Source organism: Gekko japonicus, unplaced genomic scaffold, assembly GCF_001447785.1.
Source record: "Gekko japonicus isolate JY-2015 unplaced genomic scaffold, Gekko_japonicus_V1.1 scaffold1176, whole genome shotgun sequence".
Taxonomy (NCBI): domain Eukaryota; kingdom Metazoa; phylum Chordata; class Lepidosauria; order Squamata; family Gekkonidae; genus Gekko; species Gekko japonicus.
Genome location: NW_015174877.1, coordinates 315,531 through 334,494, shown reverse-complemented (window position 1 = coordinate 334,494; position 18,964 = coordinate 315,531). Strand labels below are relative to the sequence as shown.

The 18,964-nt window shown below is 43.6% G+C and overlaps 1 protein-coding gene across 2 annotated transcripts in view; it reads right to left on the bottom strand.

The window, feature by feature from the left end:
- Nucleotides 1–1,170: 1,170 nt before the first annotated feature.
- NIPAL3 (NIPA like domain containing 3) overlaps nt 1,171–18,964 on the bottom strand; it is a 34,642-nt gene continuing 16,848 nt past the window's right edge. For both annotated transcript variants that reach the window (XM_015424862.1, XM_015424863.1), the window contains exons 7-12: nt 16,706–16,802; nt 14,157–14,292; nt 11,411–11,499; nt 10,490–10,553; nt 3,337–3,431; nt 1,171–1,987 (exon numbers count right to left, since the gene is read on the bottom strand). In XM_015424862.1, coding sequence (XP_015280348.1) covers nt 1,788–1,987; nt 3,337–3,431; nt 10,490–10,553; nt 11,411–11,499; nt 14,157–14,292; nt 16,706–16,802 — 681 coding nt within the window. In that variant the 3' untranslated portion in view covers nt 1,171–1,787. The remainder of the gene's footprint in view (nt 1,988–3,336; nt 3,432–10,489; nt 10,554–11,410; nt 11,500–14,156; nt 14,293–16,705; nt 16,803–18,964) is intronic.

Here is an 18,964-nt window from a genome sequence, read left to right as displayed (position 1 = left end):
AAGGAGTGTTCAGTGCCCACACCTAAGACATTCACAGTGCAATCCTAAGTATGTATACTTGGAAGTAGCCTCCATTTATCCAGTGGATGAATTCCCATTGCAAGAATACTGATCTCAGCAGATCAAATCTCAGGCATTAGGAAAGGTAACAAACCAAAGGGGAGTCAAGGACACTTTTACAGCAGACAATTCCATTTATATTGCTGGGGGGGGGGGCAGAATTTAGGATCCTATAGCCTCATTTGTGTGATGAACAAAGGAATGGTATGCTCAAAGGAGACAGCAGATAGAGTAATACCTAAGGATCTCATACCTGTTCTACAGCAATGCACTTCTAGTTGAGTGAACCTTCCAAGACTTATTGCAAATTCATTAGAAGTGGTCCATGCGCACATACCTGCTTGCCTCTCCCTTTGTTTTACAACTCCTGCATGAAGATTGCAATTTACTTGAGCCACTGGTTTCAATAGGACATAAGTGTAAACAACTTTTCTTTCGCTCAAAGCTGTAGAACTCCACATTCACAATCTAGAAAGCAACTGCAACTTTTAAAAAATCTCTGTTTTAATTCCATCAACTTGCCAAAAAGTCTGGACTCCAAACCACCTGCTATAGAGGGCTTGTAGAGGCCTGGAAAGCTGATAGACATCTAAAAAAATACATATAAAATATATATAAAATACCCTAATGGAAATGAGTTAGCAAACTGGGGGGAAAGTCCTAATATTAGCGGTATTGCATTGTAGCAAATACAGAAAGCAAAGATGGTTTAGATGCAGATATTAAACAGTGACAAATATTTTTTAAAAACTGGATTTTGAGTATATGGGTTTTCTAATGGTAAAAGTAAAGGTAAAGGTTCCCTTGCTCGAAAGCCAGTCGAATCCGACTCTAGGGTTGCGGTGCTCATCTCCGTTTCAAAGCCGAAGAGCCAGCGCTGTCCGAAGACGTTTCCGTGGTCATGTGGCCGGCATGACTAAACACAGGCGCACGGAACGCTGTTACCTTCCCACCGAAGTGGTCCCTATTTATCTACTTGCAATTTCTTGCTTTCGAACTGCTAGGTTGGCAGGAGCTGGAACTAGAGACAGGAGCTCACCCTGTCATGCGGCACCCGGGGCTTGAACCGCTGAACTACTGACCTTCCACAGCCTGCAGTTCAGCGTCTTAACCACTTGAGCCACCGCTAAACTAGCCCATGTTAGGGGTGTGGGTGTATTTTTAGGAGTTCAGCAAATTATTCAGTTGACTTTCATTGCAACAGAGATGTAGGAGACCAGATCAGTGCTGAAGGGGAAACTTTAAAAAAATCATTCCTGTTTAATTTTCTTCTTGAGAACTACAAAGCAGCTAGTGAATCACACAGAATTCACACATGAAGAGCTGCTTCATATTAAAAAGGCTGTGCCCAGTGGAGAGTGGTACATGAAGACAAAATACAGTCTACACAGTGTATGTATGTTCAGGGTAACATACAGCCTAAACTCAGCATTATTGCCCCCGGTTTTACCATCACGAGTACAGTCACCATATTGCCTTTTGCATTTCGTTCCATGTAGCAGCTCACATCCTCAAAAGGAGGACTACAGTTTAGCTTAGAGATGAATGCTTGAGTTTATAAGAATAGGGAAACCTTAATTAACACAACTCATTCTTGGAAGTAAAATATTTGATACTTATTTAACCACAGTTCAGCTGATTTTTGTTTTTCCAGCAGAGCAAAAAAGAGATAAATTAAACACACACACACACACTTTGCAGGCTTACACCAGTTCTTCCAAAAACATTCACTCTTCTTTGCTGTGCTCTGTGACCCGGTAGGGAGGGATAGGCGCTCCTTTGGAGCCATGCTCTTCTTGAACTACTGGTAACGTAGCAGGAGCATAGATTTCAGAGATGGTATCATTGCTCTCCAGGGCACCATAAGAAAAGGAAGTTTTGAGGTCAGGTTGAACTGCAGTTCCGTTGTCATGCAAGTTCTGCATGCCTGAAAATGGGGAAAGAACAAAGCCACAAGTCAATAGCAGGGAATGGGGAGAGAAACCACCGATTTGCCATGTCCTCCACAATGAGGAAATAATTCCAGTAGCCCAAAGTTCCACTACTTGTTTTTCAGCAACAACAAACATCTATTCTGACCTTCCACGTCATTCAGAGCAGCTTGTGACACATAAAACAAACTTCTATGGTATACTAAGAATGATCTTTCAAATATTCCACTGATCAGCGGAGTTCACCTGAAAAATACTGCCCTCAGAGAATAGTTAAAAAGATGAAAGAAGGTACTGTCCACAATGGCTCCATCCTGTCTTTCTATCCACAATGTTAAGTCCAAAGGACTCCACTCAGACTCTGCATCAGATTCGGTAATGACATCTGAACGTCCTCTAGAGTCAATCTCATCCAGAACGTCTGCTTTCCCATCCAACATCACCTCCTTCTCATCAGGATTCAATTTCAGCTAAGCAGTCATGCAACTTTGGAAGAAAACGATTCAGCATTGTACCGTTTGGGCTCTAGCTTCCCCTCAAATGTATGTTGGCTTTATTCAGCTTTAACAAAACTGTCTCCTTGAAAAAAAATCCTTGGAACTGTATGGTGATGAAGTGTTAAGGAATCAGCTCTCTTACAGTTCTCAGTATAACCCAGGAACAGGAACCAATGATTAAAAATCAGATTCTTCTGAAGTTGAGTGTCCTGATTGTATACTTGTTACATAAATGTAAACTCCGTTGTGTTCAGCAGAGAGCAGTTAAAGCTGCTAGCAAACAGGCCGCTTTTTTTTTAACCCAATGTTCTTTACATTTTTTTAAATCAGATCCAAAGGTTCACGGTAGACAGACTGCTGTATTGTATACCATGACTCCTCCCCCTCTCGGCCTCCTCTCACAGTTCAAACAGGTAAACAGTTCAAAAGAACCTATTCCTTCTGAAAACGCATCCAGGGTTGTGGAGAAAGGAAGTAACATGTTTCTGTATGTCATTCCCCATTCCCCCCCCCCCCATCCACAGGAACCAAGATTGGGAAGGGAAACTGAGGAGGGGAGGGGGAATGGCCACCTAGTGACACTCACCCCACCATCCCTAAGCACCCCCCCCCCCAGGATCTCCCAGCATTTGTCTAAGGCTCTAAGCGGCAGTTAGAACCCTACAAGCCTGGCCCCATTCCTAGATCCACCTACAGCGACAGCCTTTTCCCTCAACCAGCTCATCACATTTGATGGACTTTTCACTAGCAGAAAATTAAAAATCCTGCGGAAGGGAGTGGATGACTAACATTTCTAATATTTTGAGAGTTTTAGTAGGCCTGTAAGAGGATGGATTTTTAAGCATTACCTGGCATAGCATCCATAGAGATGTAAGGTTCAAAAAGGATAGATTTCCTCTTGTTTCTAGTGATCAAGAAGACCCCTAAAAACGCAATGAGACACCTGAAAGAGAGAGAGAGAAAAAGGAGGGTGGTGAGAAAAATACTTCAGCAGAAGAGGCATAATACAAGAATGGCTTGTCATAGAAGAAGCTGTTGGCTCTCGTTTCTGTTTTTTCAATATGTACACACATATACACTAAACTTTTAAGTTTTCCTTCATATCATCCCACTTTAAAACAGCTGCATGCTCTCTGCGATAAAGAGGGAAAAAGAAATAAAAATTCTGCAATGGGATCTGAATTCTGCACCCTACATAAGGAAGGCAGATGTCTGTTTATTTCACATAATTATTCCTCTTCTACTAAGTGGGGGGGGGCACAGCAAGTACTCTGATGGCTTCTGCACAGGGCAATTCCCCAATGTATGTTCACCAGTTCTGTCATGATCTGTGTAGGCCTCTGGAGATCTGTGCAGGACTGGGCCTAGTGAGGCCTAAGAGACCTCCCTGGGAGTGGGAAGCAGACAGCCTACAACCCCCACAAGGCTTTGCGCCAGTGGTAACCAATGGGAGTGGAGGAATTCTCTGAGTCGATTGTTTATATACTTGGTGGTCAGTTAAACGGTGTTCTTTTCCTCTCTGTGGTTTTTGCCTCTCACAGAGCTAAGCGGAGGAGACCGGTCTGGGAGAAAGATCCCTCACTGGGGACAGTGAGTACAGGCAAGAAGCCTGGCATAAGAGAGCTGTAGGGCTTGAGTAGTAACAGTCAAGGAGTATTAGGTAGCTGAGTTAGCTTTGTGTTTCTTTTGGCCTTTCAACACTATGTATTTAAAGCACCTTGTCTTGTCTTGTTTTCCCCCTGCCCAGTACTGTAATAATAAACCCTTTTTGTTTAATTGTTTGTCTGCCTGGTCATCACGCTTACGTTTCTCAGCTACAAAAGGGGCAATTTGAAGGGGCTTGGGAGGGTACCCTGGGCCTTCTCAAGGGACCTAAGTCCAGGGTGGTGGTGACAGAAGGTGGCAACCCGCTGGGGTCATGACATCTTCTATGAATGCAGAGACATTATCTGTGGATGGGAGACCACCAAGAAAGTCCATGGTCGTTAGACAGAGGCAGGCAATGGCAAACCACCTCTGTTAGTTTCTTGCCTTGAAAACCCTATGGCAGGTATGCCCAACAGGTAGATCACCAGCCCCACTTGGTTTCCTGGTATAAAATAAAATAAAAAATGTTCGCAGTTCTTTCTGGATCTTCGTCTCTCTGTTTTGCTTTTGCTTATTTTGCTTACCAGTAAATGACAGAAGGTGCATTATAAATTGGGGGGCGGTGCAAAAATTATTGCAGAAAGGGTGAAAAACTATTTACAAACGGTAATTTCTGAAGATCAAGCGGGCTTTTTACCCAAAAGGCAGATTAGAGACAATGTAAGAATAGTAATGGACGCAATTGAATATTATGAAAAGCACCCAGAAAAAGAAGTAGCTTTTCTGTTTGTTGATGCAGAAAAAGCTTTTGACAATCTTAATTGGAATTTTATGCACCAGATGATGGAAAAGATTGAAGCGGGACAACATTTTAGAAATTGTATTGAAGCTATCTATTCTGAACAAAGAGCTAAAATAAATGTGAATAAAGAACTGACAGATAACTTCAAAGTACAGAAAGGAACAAGGCAAGGTTGTCCGTTATCACCGTTATTATTTATCTGGGTATTGGAAATACTTTTACAAAAAATACAGTACGATCAAGAAATAAAGGGCTTGACACATAAAGGACACCAATACAAATATCGAGCATTTGCAGACGATGTAATGTTTATGGTGGAAAACCCAACAGAAAAATTGACATTGCTTTTTCAAAAAATAAAGGAGTTTGGAGAATTGGCCGGCTTTTACGTAAATAAGAATAAAACAAAACTTATATGTAAAAACATGATCAAACAAAAACAAGTGGAACTACAAGAACTGGTACAATGTGAAGTAGTTAAAAAAACAAAATACCTTGGAATTGAATTAACGGCAAAAAATATAGACCTATATAAGAATAATTATGAGAAATTATGGACTAAGCTGACTCAAGATTTTAAGAAATGGGATAAAATGAACTTATCACTGATGGGAAGAATATCAGTTATAAAAATGAATGTCCTACCACGTTTGATGTTCCTGTTCCAAACAATACCAATTCTGCATAAAACGGATTTGTTGGCCAAGTGGCAACAAGAGTTGTCAAAATTTGTTTGGGCAGGCAAGAAACCAAGGATCAAAATGAAAATACTTTGTGATGCCAAAGAAAGAGGAGGTCTACAAATGCCAAATCTTAGACTATATTATGAAGCGGTTTGTCTAACATGGATGGATCAATGGGTGAAGCTTGAAAATGACAGATTGTTGGGGTTGGAAGGGCATGATTGTAGATTTGGCTGGCATGCATATTTATGGTATGACAAGATAAAAATGGACAGTTTTTTTAAACTTCACTTGGTGAGAAAAGCTTTGTATATGGTATGGACAAGATATAAGAAGTACCAGAGTGACTTAAGACCATTGTGGATTGTACCAGTAGAAGTGTTGATATCTTACTCAAGACAGCGAGGTAGAGACTGGTTGCCATATAGAGATTTAATTAAAAAAGAGGGAACAGAGTGGGTAATGAAAAAGCAGAATGAAATTGAATATGAATATGAGTGGTTGAAATATATGCAGATTTATGATCTTTTTAGATCTGACAAAAAAAACTATGGTTTTAGAGAGGAAAAAAATGAAATTGAAAAGGTATGGGAGAGTGGAGGAGGAAAAAATATTTCTAAAATGTATAAGGTGTTGTTAAAATGGTATACTGAAGATGAAACTGTTAAAGAACAAATGTTAAAATGGGCTATTAATATGAATAAGGAAGTGGATATGGAAACTTGGGAATATTTGTGGAAAAACTCTATTAAGATCTCGACATGTACTAATGTTAAAGAAAATTGTTATAAGATGATGTATAGGTGGTACATGACACCTAAGAAGATTGCAAATATGAATCAAAATATGTCAAACAAATGTTGGAAATGTAAGAGGCATGAGGGCTCATTTTATCATATGTGGTGGACTTGTGAGAAAGCTGTAGACTTTTGGACAAAAGTCCACAATGAAATGCAAAAAATACTGAAATGTTCTTTTAAAAAAGCACCGGAAATTCTGCTTTTGGGACTCAAAATGGAAGAAGTCAATACGACTAAAAAAACTTTACTCTGGTACCTGATAGTGACAGCGAGAATGATTTATGCTCAGTTTTGGAAGACAGAAAAGGTACCAGAGGTTGAAGAATGGATACAAAAAGTTCTGTTCATGGCACAAATGGATAAGATTACAAAAAAACTGAATAACAAAGAAGACGATGAGTTTTTTGGAGAATGGAATGATTTTAAAATTTATCTGGAAAAGAACTGGGATGTGAAACAAAACTTAATATGTTTAGATCAATATTAAGTCAAACGATGTTATCTTTAGATTGTAATGATGAAAAACTGATATTGTTGATGATATGAAGTAATTTGGAGCAGGGGTGGAAGCATTGTGGGAAGCCATTGGAGGGAGGGGAGGAACTGGGAATGGGGTAGACAATTGATAGAATGAAATGTTTTATATGTTGTATTCCTGAGAAAATAAAATTTGTTTACCAAAAAAAAAAAAGAAGTTGGACATGCCTGCCCTATGGGATTGCTGTAAGTCGACGGTGGCTTGACAGATGTTTCCACCCTATTGCCATACCGTTAGGATATCACAGCAATATATCTATACTACCTACAGAAAAGCTGGGAGAAAGCCTGCTGCTGGGTGAGGGGGGGGGAACAGCAGGGCACAAGGGGATACTTCCAGGGAGGTTTAAAATTCCACACCTTCCCATCCACACTGTGGGCAGAACTGCTCTGTTTCCAATCTTTCTAGAAAGACCAGAGCAAAGCAGGACTGGGAAATACTGTGGCTAACCATGGAAGGAGAACAACTGGAGGATGTTCTTTTGTGGATCTGAAAAAACCTCACTCCACTTTAAGAGCAAGTTCTTAGTGTGGAAGCACCCTTCATCTGTGAGCACCTCCTAAGCTCTCCTTCTGGCACCAGAGATTCATTCATCAGTCATTCTCACATGCTTTCAAGACTACCTTTGCAATTGCAAAAGCCAGACGCTTGCTTTTTAAAAATTAAAAGAGCCGCTGAATTTATTTCCAATGCCAGGTTCTTTGCTCTAATTTATTTACTTCATTTAAACCCTGTTTTTCTTCTCAACAGGGACCCAAAGTGGCTTACATAGATCTCTCGTCTATTTTATCCTCACAGCCCTGTGAGGTAGGTTAGGCTGACAGAGAGTGGCCCAACATCTCCCAGCCAGCTTTCATGGCAGAGCAGGGATTCAAACTAGGGATGCCATTCCCCAGTTGGGGGTGGGGGATACTCTGGTTTTTCGGGCTCGTGCTTGCCTCTGGCCAGCAGGGGGGAATCCAGGCCCGTAGCTACAGTGGGGCATTTGGGGGCCGCCCCCCCCAACTTACATCAAAGGCCCCTTCAAGTGCCCTCCGACTCTGTCCCCAATAAAGAGGTGGCCTTGGCCAAGCTCCTCGCCCCCATTCCCTGCCACTTGCGCTCCCAGCCTGCCCCAAGTTGCGCTCGTTGCTTGGATCTACGGAGTCCGTGGCGGCGCCCGCCCAGTTGCACAGAGGTGCCTCTTAGGTGGGCAGTGGTCACGGGGCTCCTTCTGCGCTTGGCAGCACTTGGCAGCTGAGGCAAGTTGTCTTATTGCGCACGGTAAAGAGAAAGCCCTTTGGAACATTGCATTTCTAAGAAGGGGGGGGGGGCTCAGAGAACCAACTGCAGCCGCCCTTTGAAAGATGCACAATCTGCTATTTTAAATCTTTCCTATCAACCCTAAAACTTTGTTGGTCTTAAAAGTGGCCCTGGCCTGGACTCAAAACTTTGTCTCATCCCCCCGCACACACACTGTGCTATTTGGTACATTCTTCTACTCCGTATGGGAGCTGGAAAGGTCACAACGGCTTCTCCAGTCTCCTAGGTGAATGTCTGAAACTCCTCCTCCTTCAGCTGCCTGGGACTTTGTCAGTGTGCAGCTAGCATGGAGCTGGCCAGGGCAAAGGTGGAAGCACTTTGAGGAGACAGGAGAGAAGCCCTGAGCCACTGCAGCCGCCTAAGGAACCTCTCGCCATGGAGAGCTCCTAGGAGAATGTCAGCGCTGACTCTGGCTGTTTTGAAGGGGCACAGGGGCGTCTGGTGCCAGCCTTGTGCGGTGGGGGGGGGGGTCATGGCAAGGAATGATCCTGGGAGATCTTTAGCACCAGTTGCCTAATCCTTCTGTAGCAAAAAAACCAACCCCCCCCCCCCCCAGGAATAATCTCTGTTAGCCAAAAAACCCACCCCCCCCCCCCCCCAGGAAATAATCACACTGAAACTTTTCAGCCTCCATTTGGGCGAGTTACTTAAATTGCCTTTAATTAAATTAGCCAGTGCCCCCCGAGAAATTAAAATGCCCCCCAACTTTAAAATTCCTGGCTACGGGCCTGGGGGAAATCCCACCTCCAAACGCAACGTGCTGATGTCACATGGAAGTGACGTCATCACATTGGCGACGTCGCATATGACGCTCTGGTCTTTGGACAAAACTCTATGGTTTGAAGGCGATTTTAACATAGCGTTTTGCCTCAAAACCAGTGTGGCCGCGCAGTGTTGCTGACATGATGACGTCACGTCTGCTTGAGGTCAGTAGGGTCGCCAGGTCCCATCTTCTCCCCAATGGGGGGATTTGGAGGGTGGTGCAGGAGGGGGAGGGGCTGTCCCCGACGCAATGTCCTCATGCAGAGTGACATTATCCCGTCATGGGCGCAGCACCATGTGTGCATACCCCTCCTGCTTTCCCCCAACCTTTAAAGGGAACCTTCCCTTTAAATGGTTGGGGGGAAAGTGGGTGCTGTGCTCGCCTGCCCTGCAAACCACAAAATTGTGGCTTGCAGGGCAGGCATGCATGGCCTCCACTTCAAAAGAGTGGGTGCCCCATGCACCTACCCAGCAGGCGGCGAAATCACACCTTTAGGGGCAGGCACGTACAGTGCCCGCTCTTTTTAAGTGGGGCCACGGACAACAGTTGGGGTAGGCCTTCCCCCCTGCCAGCTAGCTGGCTGGCATCTGGGGGAAGCCCCCAAAATCGGGGAATCCCCTGCCCCCACCTGGGGACTGGCATCCCTAGACGTCAGCATGTCGCAGTGCTCCACCCCCACTCCCAGAAAGTCCCTCTCCCACCGGCGCAATGAATGGACCTGGCAACCCTAGTTCAAACCAGCGTATTTACAGAGGGAGATCACTTTATATAAACTATCCCCTCCCCCAGACAATGTAGGGATTCCTATTTCAGAGACTTCCAAGTTATGCTGGAAAGTATGGATTTTGTTGATTAACCGAAGCTGAGCAGGAACAGGCTGCAGAGGGCTGAAAACGCTCCAAAAGAGACAGCAGGCTGACTGACCCCAAGCATAAGGATAAAAAACAGAATGTGAAGGCCTTGAGTGCTTACAGAGGCCTGAAGGGGTAGATTTTCTCATGGAAGGGGAGAGAGAATGGATTTCTAAATTCTCTCCCTTGCAGTTCCTCAGAGCCCCCAGCTCATAATTTAACAGTTCTTTTGATATTCTTAAAAAAATAATGTGGTGGTGAATAGAGGACAAACATAGAGAATGTACCATGAACTGAAAAGTTTGATTCTAGCATTTAAAAACATGGAACTGTCACATTTTTCCCCTGAGAGACCAAACTACAACTGATTCACAACTGTAATGATTGCAGCAGATTCCACAGGTGATTTTATATTGCTCAGAGTCCTTGCAATCAGCTTCTGGGGTGGCAGGATTGATAACGGCTGCTGTTTATTGTTGATTTTTTCCCCATTTTCTAAGGATTGAGGTTGTAAGGCAAGAGCTCATGTGTTAACAGTGCTGAGTTATAAAGATTTTTGCATTTTAAAAAAATTGCAAAGACTTCAATCTGCTATGAGTTTGGTTACTTGGGATCTTCAGTGGGGTTGAATATAACCACAGTTCCAAAGCTGCTGGCCCAATACTGTAAACTTACCCTAAGGCAAACATACATATATGTAGAACATCCTCCCCAGTAAAGTCCAAGTAAAACGTTGCACCTGACCCACAGGGAGAAAGATAAAAGAGAACATTCAATAAACAAGCACTACTAAAATGCACAGGTGAAGTAGTTGACTTCATTTTTGTGGGGACTATTGCCCCCTCCCCCTCTAATTCCCCACAGCTTGTCACTGTACATTAAAGGATGGACTTATGCAATTTCTCTGTTCCTGCTGTGCCTGCCAGTTCAGTGCAGTGGCAACAAGGCTTCTACACAGCAGGTGTCCCCACATTTTCAATTTAATTATGACCCATTTTTCTCCCCAAAGGGAACCAACAGTGATTTACAAGTTGGTTCTCCCCTTCTCCATTTTGACTTCACAACCAACAGCCTTGTGAAGTAGGTCAGGTAGAGAGGTCAGTTAGGTAGGTTAGGTCAGCAAACATGGGTGGCATAGTGGGGATTTGAACCTGGTTCTTCCAGGTCCTACTCCAACACTCTAATCACTACTCCATAATCTGGTGAACTGTTCTGTTAATCATTTTCTCAGAAGAAGGGAATCTCATTCTCCCTATGCTGCCCTCCTCCTTTTGGTCCATTTTTGCTTCCTCCCCACATTCTGGCTCTGCTTCCTCCCCTCAACCACTCATTGTCCTCCCCACCTGATATTCCAGCTTGTCCTGATAACCCATTACTTCCTCTTCTTCTCAAAATGGAATACATGATGACCAAAATCTTGTGAGATACTCTCATGAGATCTTGGCAGCCATTTTAAGTTGCCTAGGCACAGAAAATGGCTGCTAAAATCTCATGAGGTGATTATGTAAGATTGACACATAAATAATTTTGTTTTGTTTTATTCCCTTCTTTTAAAAAGTCTTCAGATTTATCAGATATATGATTGATTGATATTACCTGCAGTAATTGCTATCATGGTGGACAAAATGTAACCTACACTAGCAATCTGGGATGCATCATACAGCTGTGAAGCCTGGGTTAAAAACCTACAGTCAAAAAATAAAAATAATCAGACAACACATTGACAGTTGGGACACATCAGTTAATAACAATATTTTACTGGCAAACTTGAACACATGAAGCTGTCCTGACCTTAATCACATCATTGATCTCAAGGTCAGTTTTGTCTGCTCAGATTCTACAGATTCTCAGGCAGAGGTATTTCACATCACCTGCTACCAGGTTCTTTTTAGCTGTAGATAGCAGGGATTGAGCCTTTGACCTTCTACATGCAAACCAGATACTCTACCACTGAGCCACAGCCCTGCACACACTCACTTGAGAGGACAGTTTTGCTCCCCCTATCCTTCCCCATCTTTCTCCCCACAGATTTCTGGCTGAGTCACTTAGTAGCAGGACCTTGAGTTTTTCACTTGCAACGTCAGAGAAAGAAGACAGTCTCTTGACTCCATGTTACTAAAATGGTCTCGCAAACACATTTGACTCCATGTTACTAAAATGGTCTCGCAAACACAGTTAGTTCCACCCACTAGCAGGACTCCAAGCTAGGCCATGCAATGGGTGCTTTTCCATCAGCAGAGGGGTTCTTGTCCCGTTTCCGTTCACTTCAGTGGGACTTGTGCAAGACAACTTAACAGCGGATTCTACGTACAGACGTCCATCTGACTCCCTCAAGGGCATCCAAAATCTGCCTCTAACTTCCGCTCATACCAAATCATCCCACTGGTAAACACATATCCCTCAGAACCTTAGTCTTTTTTAGGCGCCAAGCCAAAGCATTTCTCTTTAAGTAGGCTCTTATCTAAGAGGTTCCATCTTTTTGAGCTGTTTTATGGTTTGCTCCTAGCCAGATAATTGTTTTACAAATATCATTTTACACAGCTCTGTTTTTATTTTATGTGCCTTTACATCCTGGCTTGCTTTTATTTATTTGTTTTTATCGGCATGAATTACTCCTCTTCTTCTTTCTAACCAATGTGAGCTACCTCAAGCAGGCCTGGAGAAGTGGCATACCCATTTTCTAAATGAATAAACTGATAAGAGTGGTGTGGTCCAGACATTCCACATCCTTCCAGGAGCATGGAGGCATCTTGGGAAAAGATATGCTTGCCTCATCCAAGCCTTAGAAAAACAACTCATACTTATGGGATGAAGGAAGATCTCTTATAACAAGTGAAAAACCCTGCAAAAATTCACCCCAAAGTCCCATCATGTCCAGCATCCTGCTTCCAGTGTGCCCAGGACATTTATTAAGTATATCCCCCCCCCTCCTTCCTACAAGGAGTTCAGGGCATCATATATCATTCTTCCCTCTTTCATTTATCCTCCTGTGAGGTAGATTAGGCTGAGAAAGAGTGAGTGGCCTAAGGTCTTACAATAACTTTCTGGGCAAAATGGGAGATTAAATCTAGGTCCTCCTACTCCAGTACCATAACTACTACACCACGTTTACTCTCGGAATTTCACACGCAGCCCATGAAGATACAGTACCATAACTACTACACCACGTTTACTCCTCTCGGAATTTCACATGCAGCCCATGAAGATATCAGCCAATTCAAAGCCAATGGCTGGAAAGCCAGTATAGTGCAGTCATTAGAGTGTTAGACAGGGACCTGGTAGATTCAGGTTCAAATTTCCATTTAGTTTATGAAACTAACTGGATGACCTTGGGCCAGTCCCTCTTTCCCAGCCTAACCTACCTCACAGGTATGTTGTTCTTGTGGCCCTGTCTTACACACCCAGGGAAATGCTGATTGCCATTTTGGGGTCAGGAAGCAATTTTTCTCCAGGCCAGTTTGGCTGGAGATCCTGGAGGTTTTTTGTCATCTTCTGGGTGTGGAACAACAGTCACAGGGTGTGTGGAGGGGGAGGTATCTGTGAATTTCCTGCACTGTGCAGGGGGTTGGACTAGATGACCCTGGAGTTCCCTTCCAACTCTATGATTCTATGATTTGAAGGATAAAATGGAGGCGACTTATGTATGCCACCCTGAGATCACTGGAGGAATGGCAGGATAAAAAAACAACTAAATAAACTTAAGAGTATTTGTCACCAGTTTGTTGCACTGAATTGTGTAAGATAATCCTACATTATGTACTTCGACAGTAGGTTTGGTATACCTCAGAACAATCAGACATTTACTTTATTATACATTTCTGTCATGTTCCCCTGTAGCTGTTTCCCCCCCAAAACTAACAAACCCTATAAATGTTTTCGCATTTCCCCACAGATACAAATGAGCCTCCATGTTCAGAGGTAGGTTACCAGATACTCAGGACAAACAACAGGGAAGGCCACCTCCCATCCTGCTCTGCTAACAAGCTTCCCAGGGGGAATTTGATGGGACCCCAGTGGAGCCAGAGCCCCAAACTAGATGGATTTTGCAATCTAACCCAGCAGGGCAATCCTTCCGTGCTCCAGCACCTGACTGGTAGCAGAAGCAGATGTTATTCAAAAAAGCCTAAAATGCCATGAAGCAGGAAACAATTTGATAGTTTCTAAAATGCCTCCAACTTCTGCCAGAGCCAGCAATAACAACACAGTCACCTCCTCTTTTTCTCCCAGGGCTGATTTTAGTTTTTAAAAATATATATATAACTATATTTATGTTGCCATTCAACAGTAGGCTACATTTATTTATTTTTAATCAAGAGAGGGGAGGACATTCCAAACCACTCACGTTGCCTGGAAGGCAGCTGTTGCTACCATGCAAACCACCATGATGTAGAAGATAGGATAACCCAACTGCAGGTTCCCTTGGATTGAGACTGCAATCATGCCTGCAACCGCCTTCACTGTAATAGCCGTCATGGACCCTGGAAAACATTAAAGACAAAACTCCTGATGCTAGAAAACAAGGAAAACAGGTATCCCATAAATACACAAAGCTGCCTTATTCTGAGCCAGGCCACTGGTCTATCAAGGTCTGTCTTGAGCAGTTAAGGCTGTCCAGGATCTCAAGTAAAGGTCCTTCATCTCACCAGCTACCAGATCGTTTCAAACTGAACACTAAGGGGATTCAATCTGGGACTGCAGATACTCTCTAACCGAGCCACGGTTCCTTCCAAGCTGCCTTCTACTGAATCAGACACTGTTGATCTATTAAAGTCAGTCCTATCTATTTTGAAAGGCAAAAGCTCTCTAGGGTCTCAGGTCTTTCACATCGCCTGTTATCTAACCCTTTACCATCTGCATGTAAAACAGATGGCTCCCCTACTAAGTTTAAGTCAGAAGCTCCTTGGAGTGAGGAATGCCTCTTTGAAGAAGAAGAAGAAGAGATTGATTTATTCTTCACTACCCAAAGGTGTCTCAGAGCGGCTTACAAACGCCTTTCCTTTCCCCTCCCCACAACAGACACTGTGTGAGGTAGGTGGGACTGAGAGAGCTCTTGACAGAAACTGCTCTTTTTAAAGGACAGCTCTTATCAGAACTACAGCTTGCCCAAGGTCATCCAGCCAGGTGCAAGTGGAGGAGTGGGGAATCAAACCCAGCTCTCCCAGATTAGAGTCCGCGCACTTAACCACTACAACAAGCTGGCTCTCACCCACTTTGACCACCCAGCCCTACCACCCAACGCAACCTCTCTCAAACTCAGAGGTGTAGGTAGGTTAGACAGTCACAGGTTCACCACCTGTCTTGTCCCTATTTAGTTTTACAAGAGCCCTGACCCTTTTTCACACTGGGTCCCTGCTCTTTCCCAGGGACACCACCAAAAGGGCAACCTAGCTCCTTTTTCAACCGCCTTCACCCAGATATTTCCCTGAGCTGTTGGGTTAGGGAACTAAACACTGCTACCCATTCACATTGCCATCATTTAAAGAAACATATAACTAGGCTGAGGCCTGGTTTATGTGTGTAGTTTCTTCCCGAGACAATTCACTCTCAGTCAGCATGGATAAAGGAAAATGAGTTAACTTGAGTCACTGGAGAGCTACAGGCAAAGACATATTCCTCAATGCTTAAACTTTTAATTCCTAACTCTTCATTCTTCTAGTCCTCTCTGTTACAAGCTATCTTTTTTACAGCCAGTTTTTGACTCATATTCTTTCACTTACAGACTAAAACCCATCTTCCTCTCACACAGCTCTCTCTGCTCTAACTGTCCACATGTTAACGTTTCCCCAATGTCCCATTGGCTCTCACTGACTGCACTCTGAGAGAGGAGAACTGGACCTGTCTCTCACAGCCCTCTTACACTTTTCTGCAGAAGAGCCCTGAATGTTGACGGTGCTATATAAATAAACCACAGTAATACATAAGAGCAAGATTTCCTGTTGCAAAAGGTAAGGCAGAGGCTTCAGGTTTGGAGCCAGCATTGCTGGCCTTCCATGGGTTCCATATATGATGCACTCTGGCAGCAGTTTGTTGAAGCAGGCAGCCCCATCACAAGCCAAATAAGGCAGCACTGAACTGGCGTACCAACTCTGACACAAAACTCAGTTGCATCTCTTTCCCTTTCTTTTCTTAAAAAAAAAACAAAACCAGAAACAAAGGAAGCTCTAGGGAGCTACACATTTAAACAGAGAAACAAGGCAGTAGGGCTGGGAGGAAGGGAAGGCTGCTTAACCCATTCCCTTCAAAATTCTCCTCAGGCGCTTTTCTTCCTCAGGGAACAAAGTATGAGTATCCAAGGTGAAAAAAGCAGCTGAGAATGGGGTTCTAAACAAAAAATAACCATAAGGGATAAAATATTGTAATCCTTCCTCCCCCTGCCTTTATCCTATCTAAATTTGCAGTCTCCCAAAGCTTTTCTTTTGTTGTTGTTAAAACATAAACATCCAATAGGGGGAAACAGGCATGTGGCAGCGGGCCACATCTAGTTTGGCCCTGATCTTGTAGCTCCAGGGTCCTCAGATGTGGAATTTTGGGAGCAGATAGCACTGCAGATAGCACTGCAAGATGGCTGCCATTGAGGCAGGACCAATTACAAAATGTTGAAACATTCTAAGGCAAGAATCGTTGTATATGCTCTGCTCCCTGCAGACCCAAATGTGATGGTCTGGGCTCTTTTCAGACACTTCCTGTTCTGATTTTTGCTGCTGACAAGAAGCAAGTGGCCACTAGGAAGCACATTGCTGTGCACAATGGTATACATGAGTGCCATGTTGGGGATCACAACTGGACCTAAATATGCAAACATGCCTTCTATTGCATACACAGGTTAGGAAATTGAGCAACTTACTCTCTTGGTAGTATCCACAGCAAAATAAGTGCACATGTGAAACTTACCTAGCAGTGCTACCAACAGGAGAATCACAACAATATAGTTGGCTTTCCTCTCCTTGTAGAAATACAGCAGTAGGCAAAAGAGGATTATTTCTACCAGCTAAGAAAAAAAAGATGACAGTAGAAGTAAGGCAGTGCTATAATTAAGTCAAAACAATCTTCGTTTTGCAGGTGACCACGTTCGGTTTCCAGAAGATGGGGCTTTTCTGGTTTAGATGCTCAGCAACCTCAGAATTGGAAATTTTCCACAAAACTTACAATGTTATAAAAACATCCCAGCATTTACACACATGACTAAAAGAAACAAGACTTAAAACTCCCAACCAAAGTTCTCTCTAAGTTGCACTTGGCGGTGCTGGCACACAAGGCAGCTCAGGGGCTGAGAGCTTCTCAGATGTTTTCCCCTCCACTGAATGGGGGCACTTCCTTTTGGGACCCACAGAATTGGACCCCCGGTCCAAACTTTTTGAAACTTGGGGGACATTTTCAGGAGAGGCACTAGCTGCTATGCTGCAAATGTGGTGACTCTAACTAAAAAGACAGCCTCCCCAGAGTCCCAGATACCCACAGATCGATTCTCCATTATAGTCTACAAGAGGCGGGACCCGCGATACTCGCGAGGGGGGGGAGCTCCACACTTCTGAAGCAGAGGAGGAAGCAGCAGGAGGAGGTAAGTTCCCCCCCATCCTGCCGGTTCCCCCCGTCTGCTCCACCTCCCATCCCCCCCTTGATCTCTTCAATGTAAGCCGCCGTAGGTTCCACAAGGTAGAAAGGCAGCTAAAAGCGTTTTAAACAAATAAATATAGAACTTGCCCTCTAGACATGCTTTCCTAGTGCTACGTTTGTTATCTTTTTGGTGCCAGGCAGCCTATCATATAGGTGGCCATGGGGGGGGGGGGTATTGTGTGCAGTGTTCCTTCTAAGCTGCACTAGGGGTGCTGATGCACAACATTGTAGCTTCCAGCTCACAAGCATTTTACCTCCATTGGAAACAATGGAGGATGGGGCACCTCCTTCTGGGGCCCATAAAATTGGACCCCCCTGGTCCAATCTTTTTGAAACTTGGTTTGTTTGTTTGTTTTGTAAGCTGCCTTGAGTCAAAGGGAAAAGTGGGATTTATTTGAATAAATAAGTAGTTTGTTTGGGTCGATAAAATGTAAGCAACTTTTTTTTAGGCAGGGTTCTGACAGTGATTGTTCCACCTCTGTTATGCTTGACCTGTACAATTTGTCATATTTCACTAAAAATACCCCAAAAGTATTTATTTATTTATTTATTCATTTAAACATTTTTAATAAAATGATAAAATCATAAATAATAACACTACTAACAACAATAAAGTGCTTCCAGTATCAGATGGTGTTGAGTGGTTATGATGGTTTAACTCTTTGTAGACTGCAAGAGTCCCCCCCCCCCAAGTGCTTGTATGTTTTCTAAGGCTCAGCACAAGGAGACAGTTCAAGGCCAGGTCTACCAATACAATGGACTGGGGTGGGCAGACCTGTTCTCTGGAGGCCAGGTCTACCAATATAGTGGAAAGGGGTGGGTAGACCTCCAGAGGACAAGTCTACCAATATTGTGGAAAGGGGAGGGTAGATCTGTTCTCCAGAGGACAGGTCTACCAATATAGTGGAAAGGGGTGGGTGAAATTTGACTGGATTTTAAAGAATTTATTCTGAGATTTGTACAAGGTTATGGAAGTAATCTTATAAAAAACTAACTTATGCGATAGTTAAATGTATACTTGCTCACAGCTTTAGTGCTACTAGCTTTTTTCACTCACGAGGTAGAATTTCTGCTCACAACACTGTGGAGCTTAGAAGGAACACTGCTCCCAACATTAAGATCACCACCACAGGTAGGAATTCACCTCTTTCCCAGGGGTACCCATTCCCAGTATTAAGAACATAAAAGTCATCCAGCTAGATCAGATCAAGAAATTCATCTCATTGGACAACCCCTTTCCAACAGGGCCTGGCCAGAACTAGTTTTGGTAAGTAACCAAGCATTGCGTGAAGGCAAATGATGACTATGCCCTACTTGTCCCCAGAGTTGGCAAATGTGGTTCACACCACCAACCTGAAATTGATAAGGCTGCTTCAAGGCTGCCCCCACCCCATGGTCAGAAACATGGGATTACCCCCTTCCTGCCTCATGAATAGACTGTTCTCTTACACTACACATGATTTGATCTGTCCATGAGGAAGCTCCTTCTTGATGCAAAATAAGGATACCAACGCTGAGCATAAAGTTTCGAGTCAC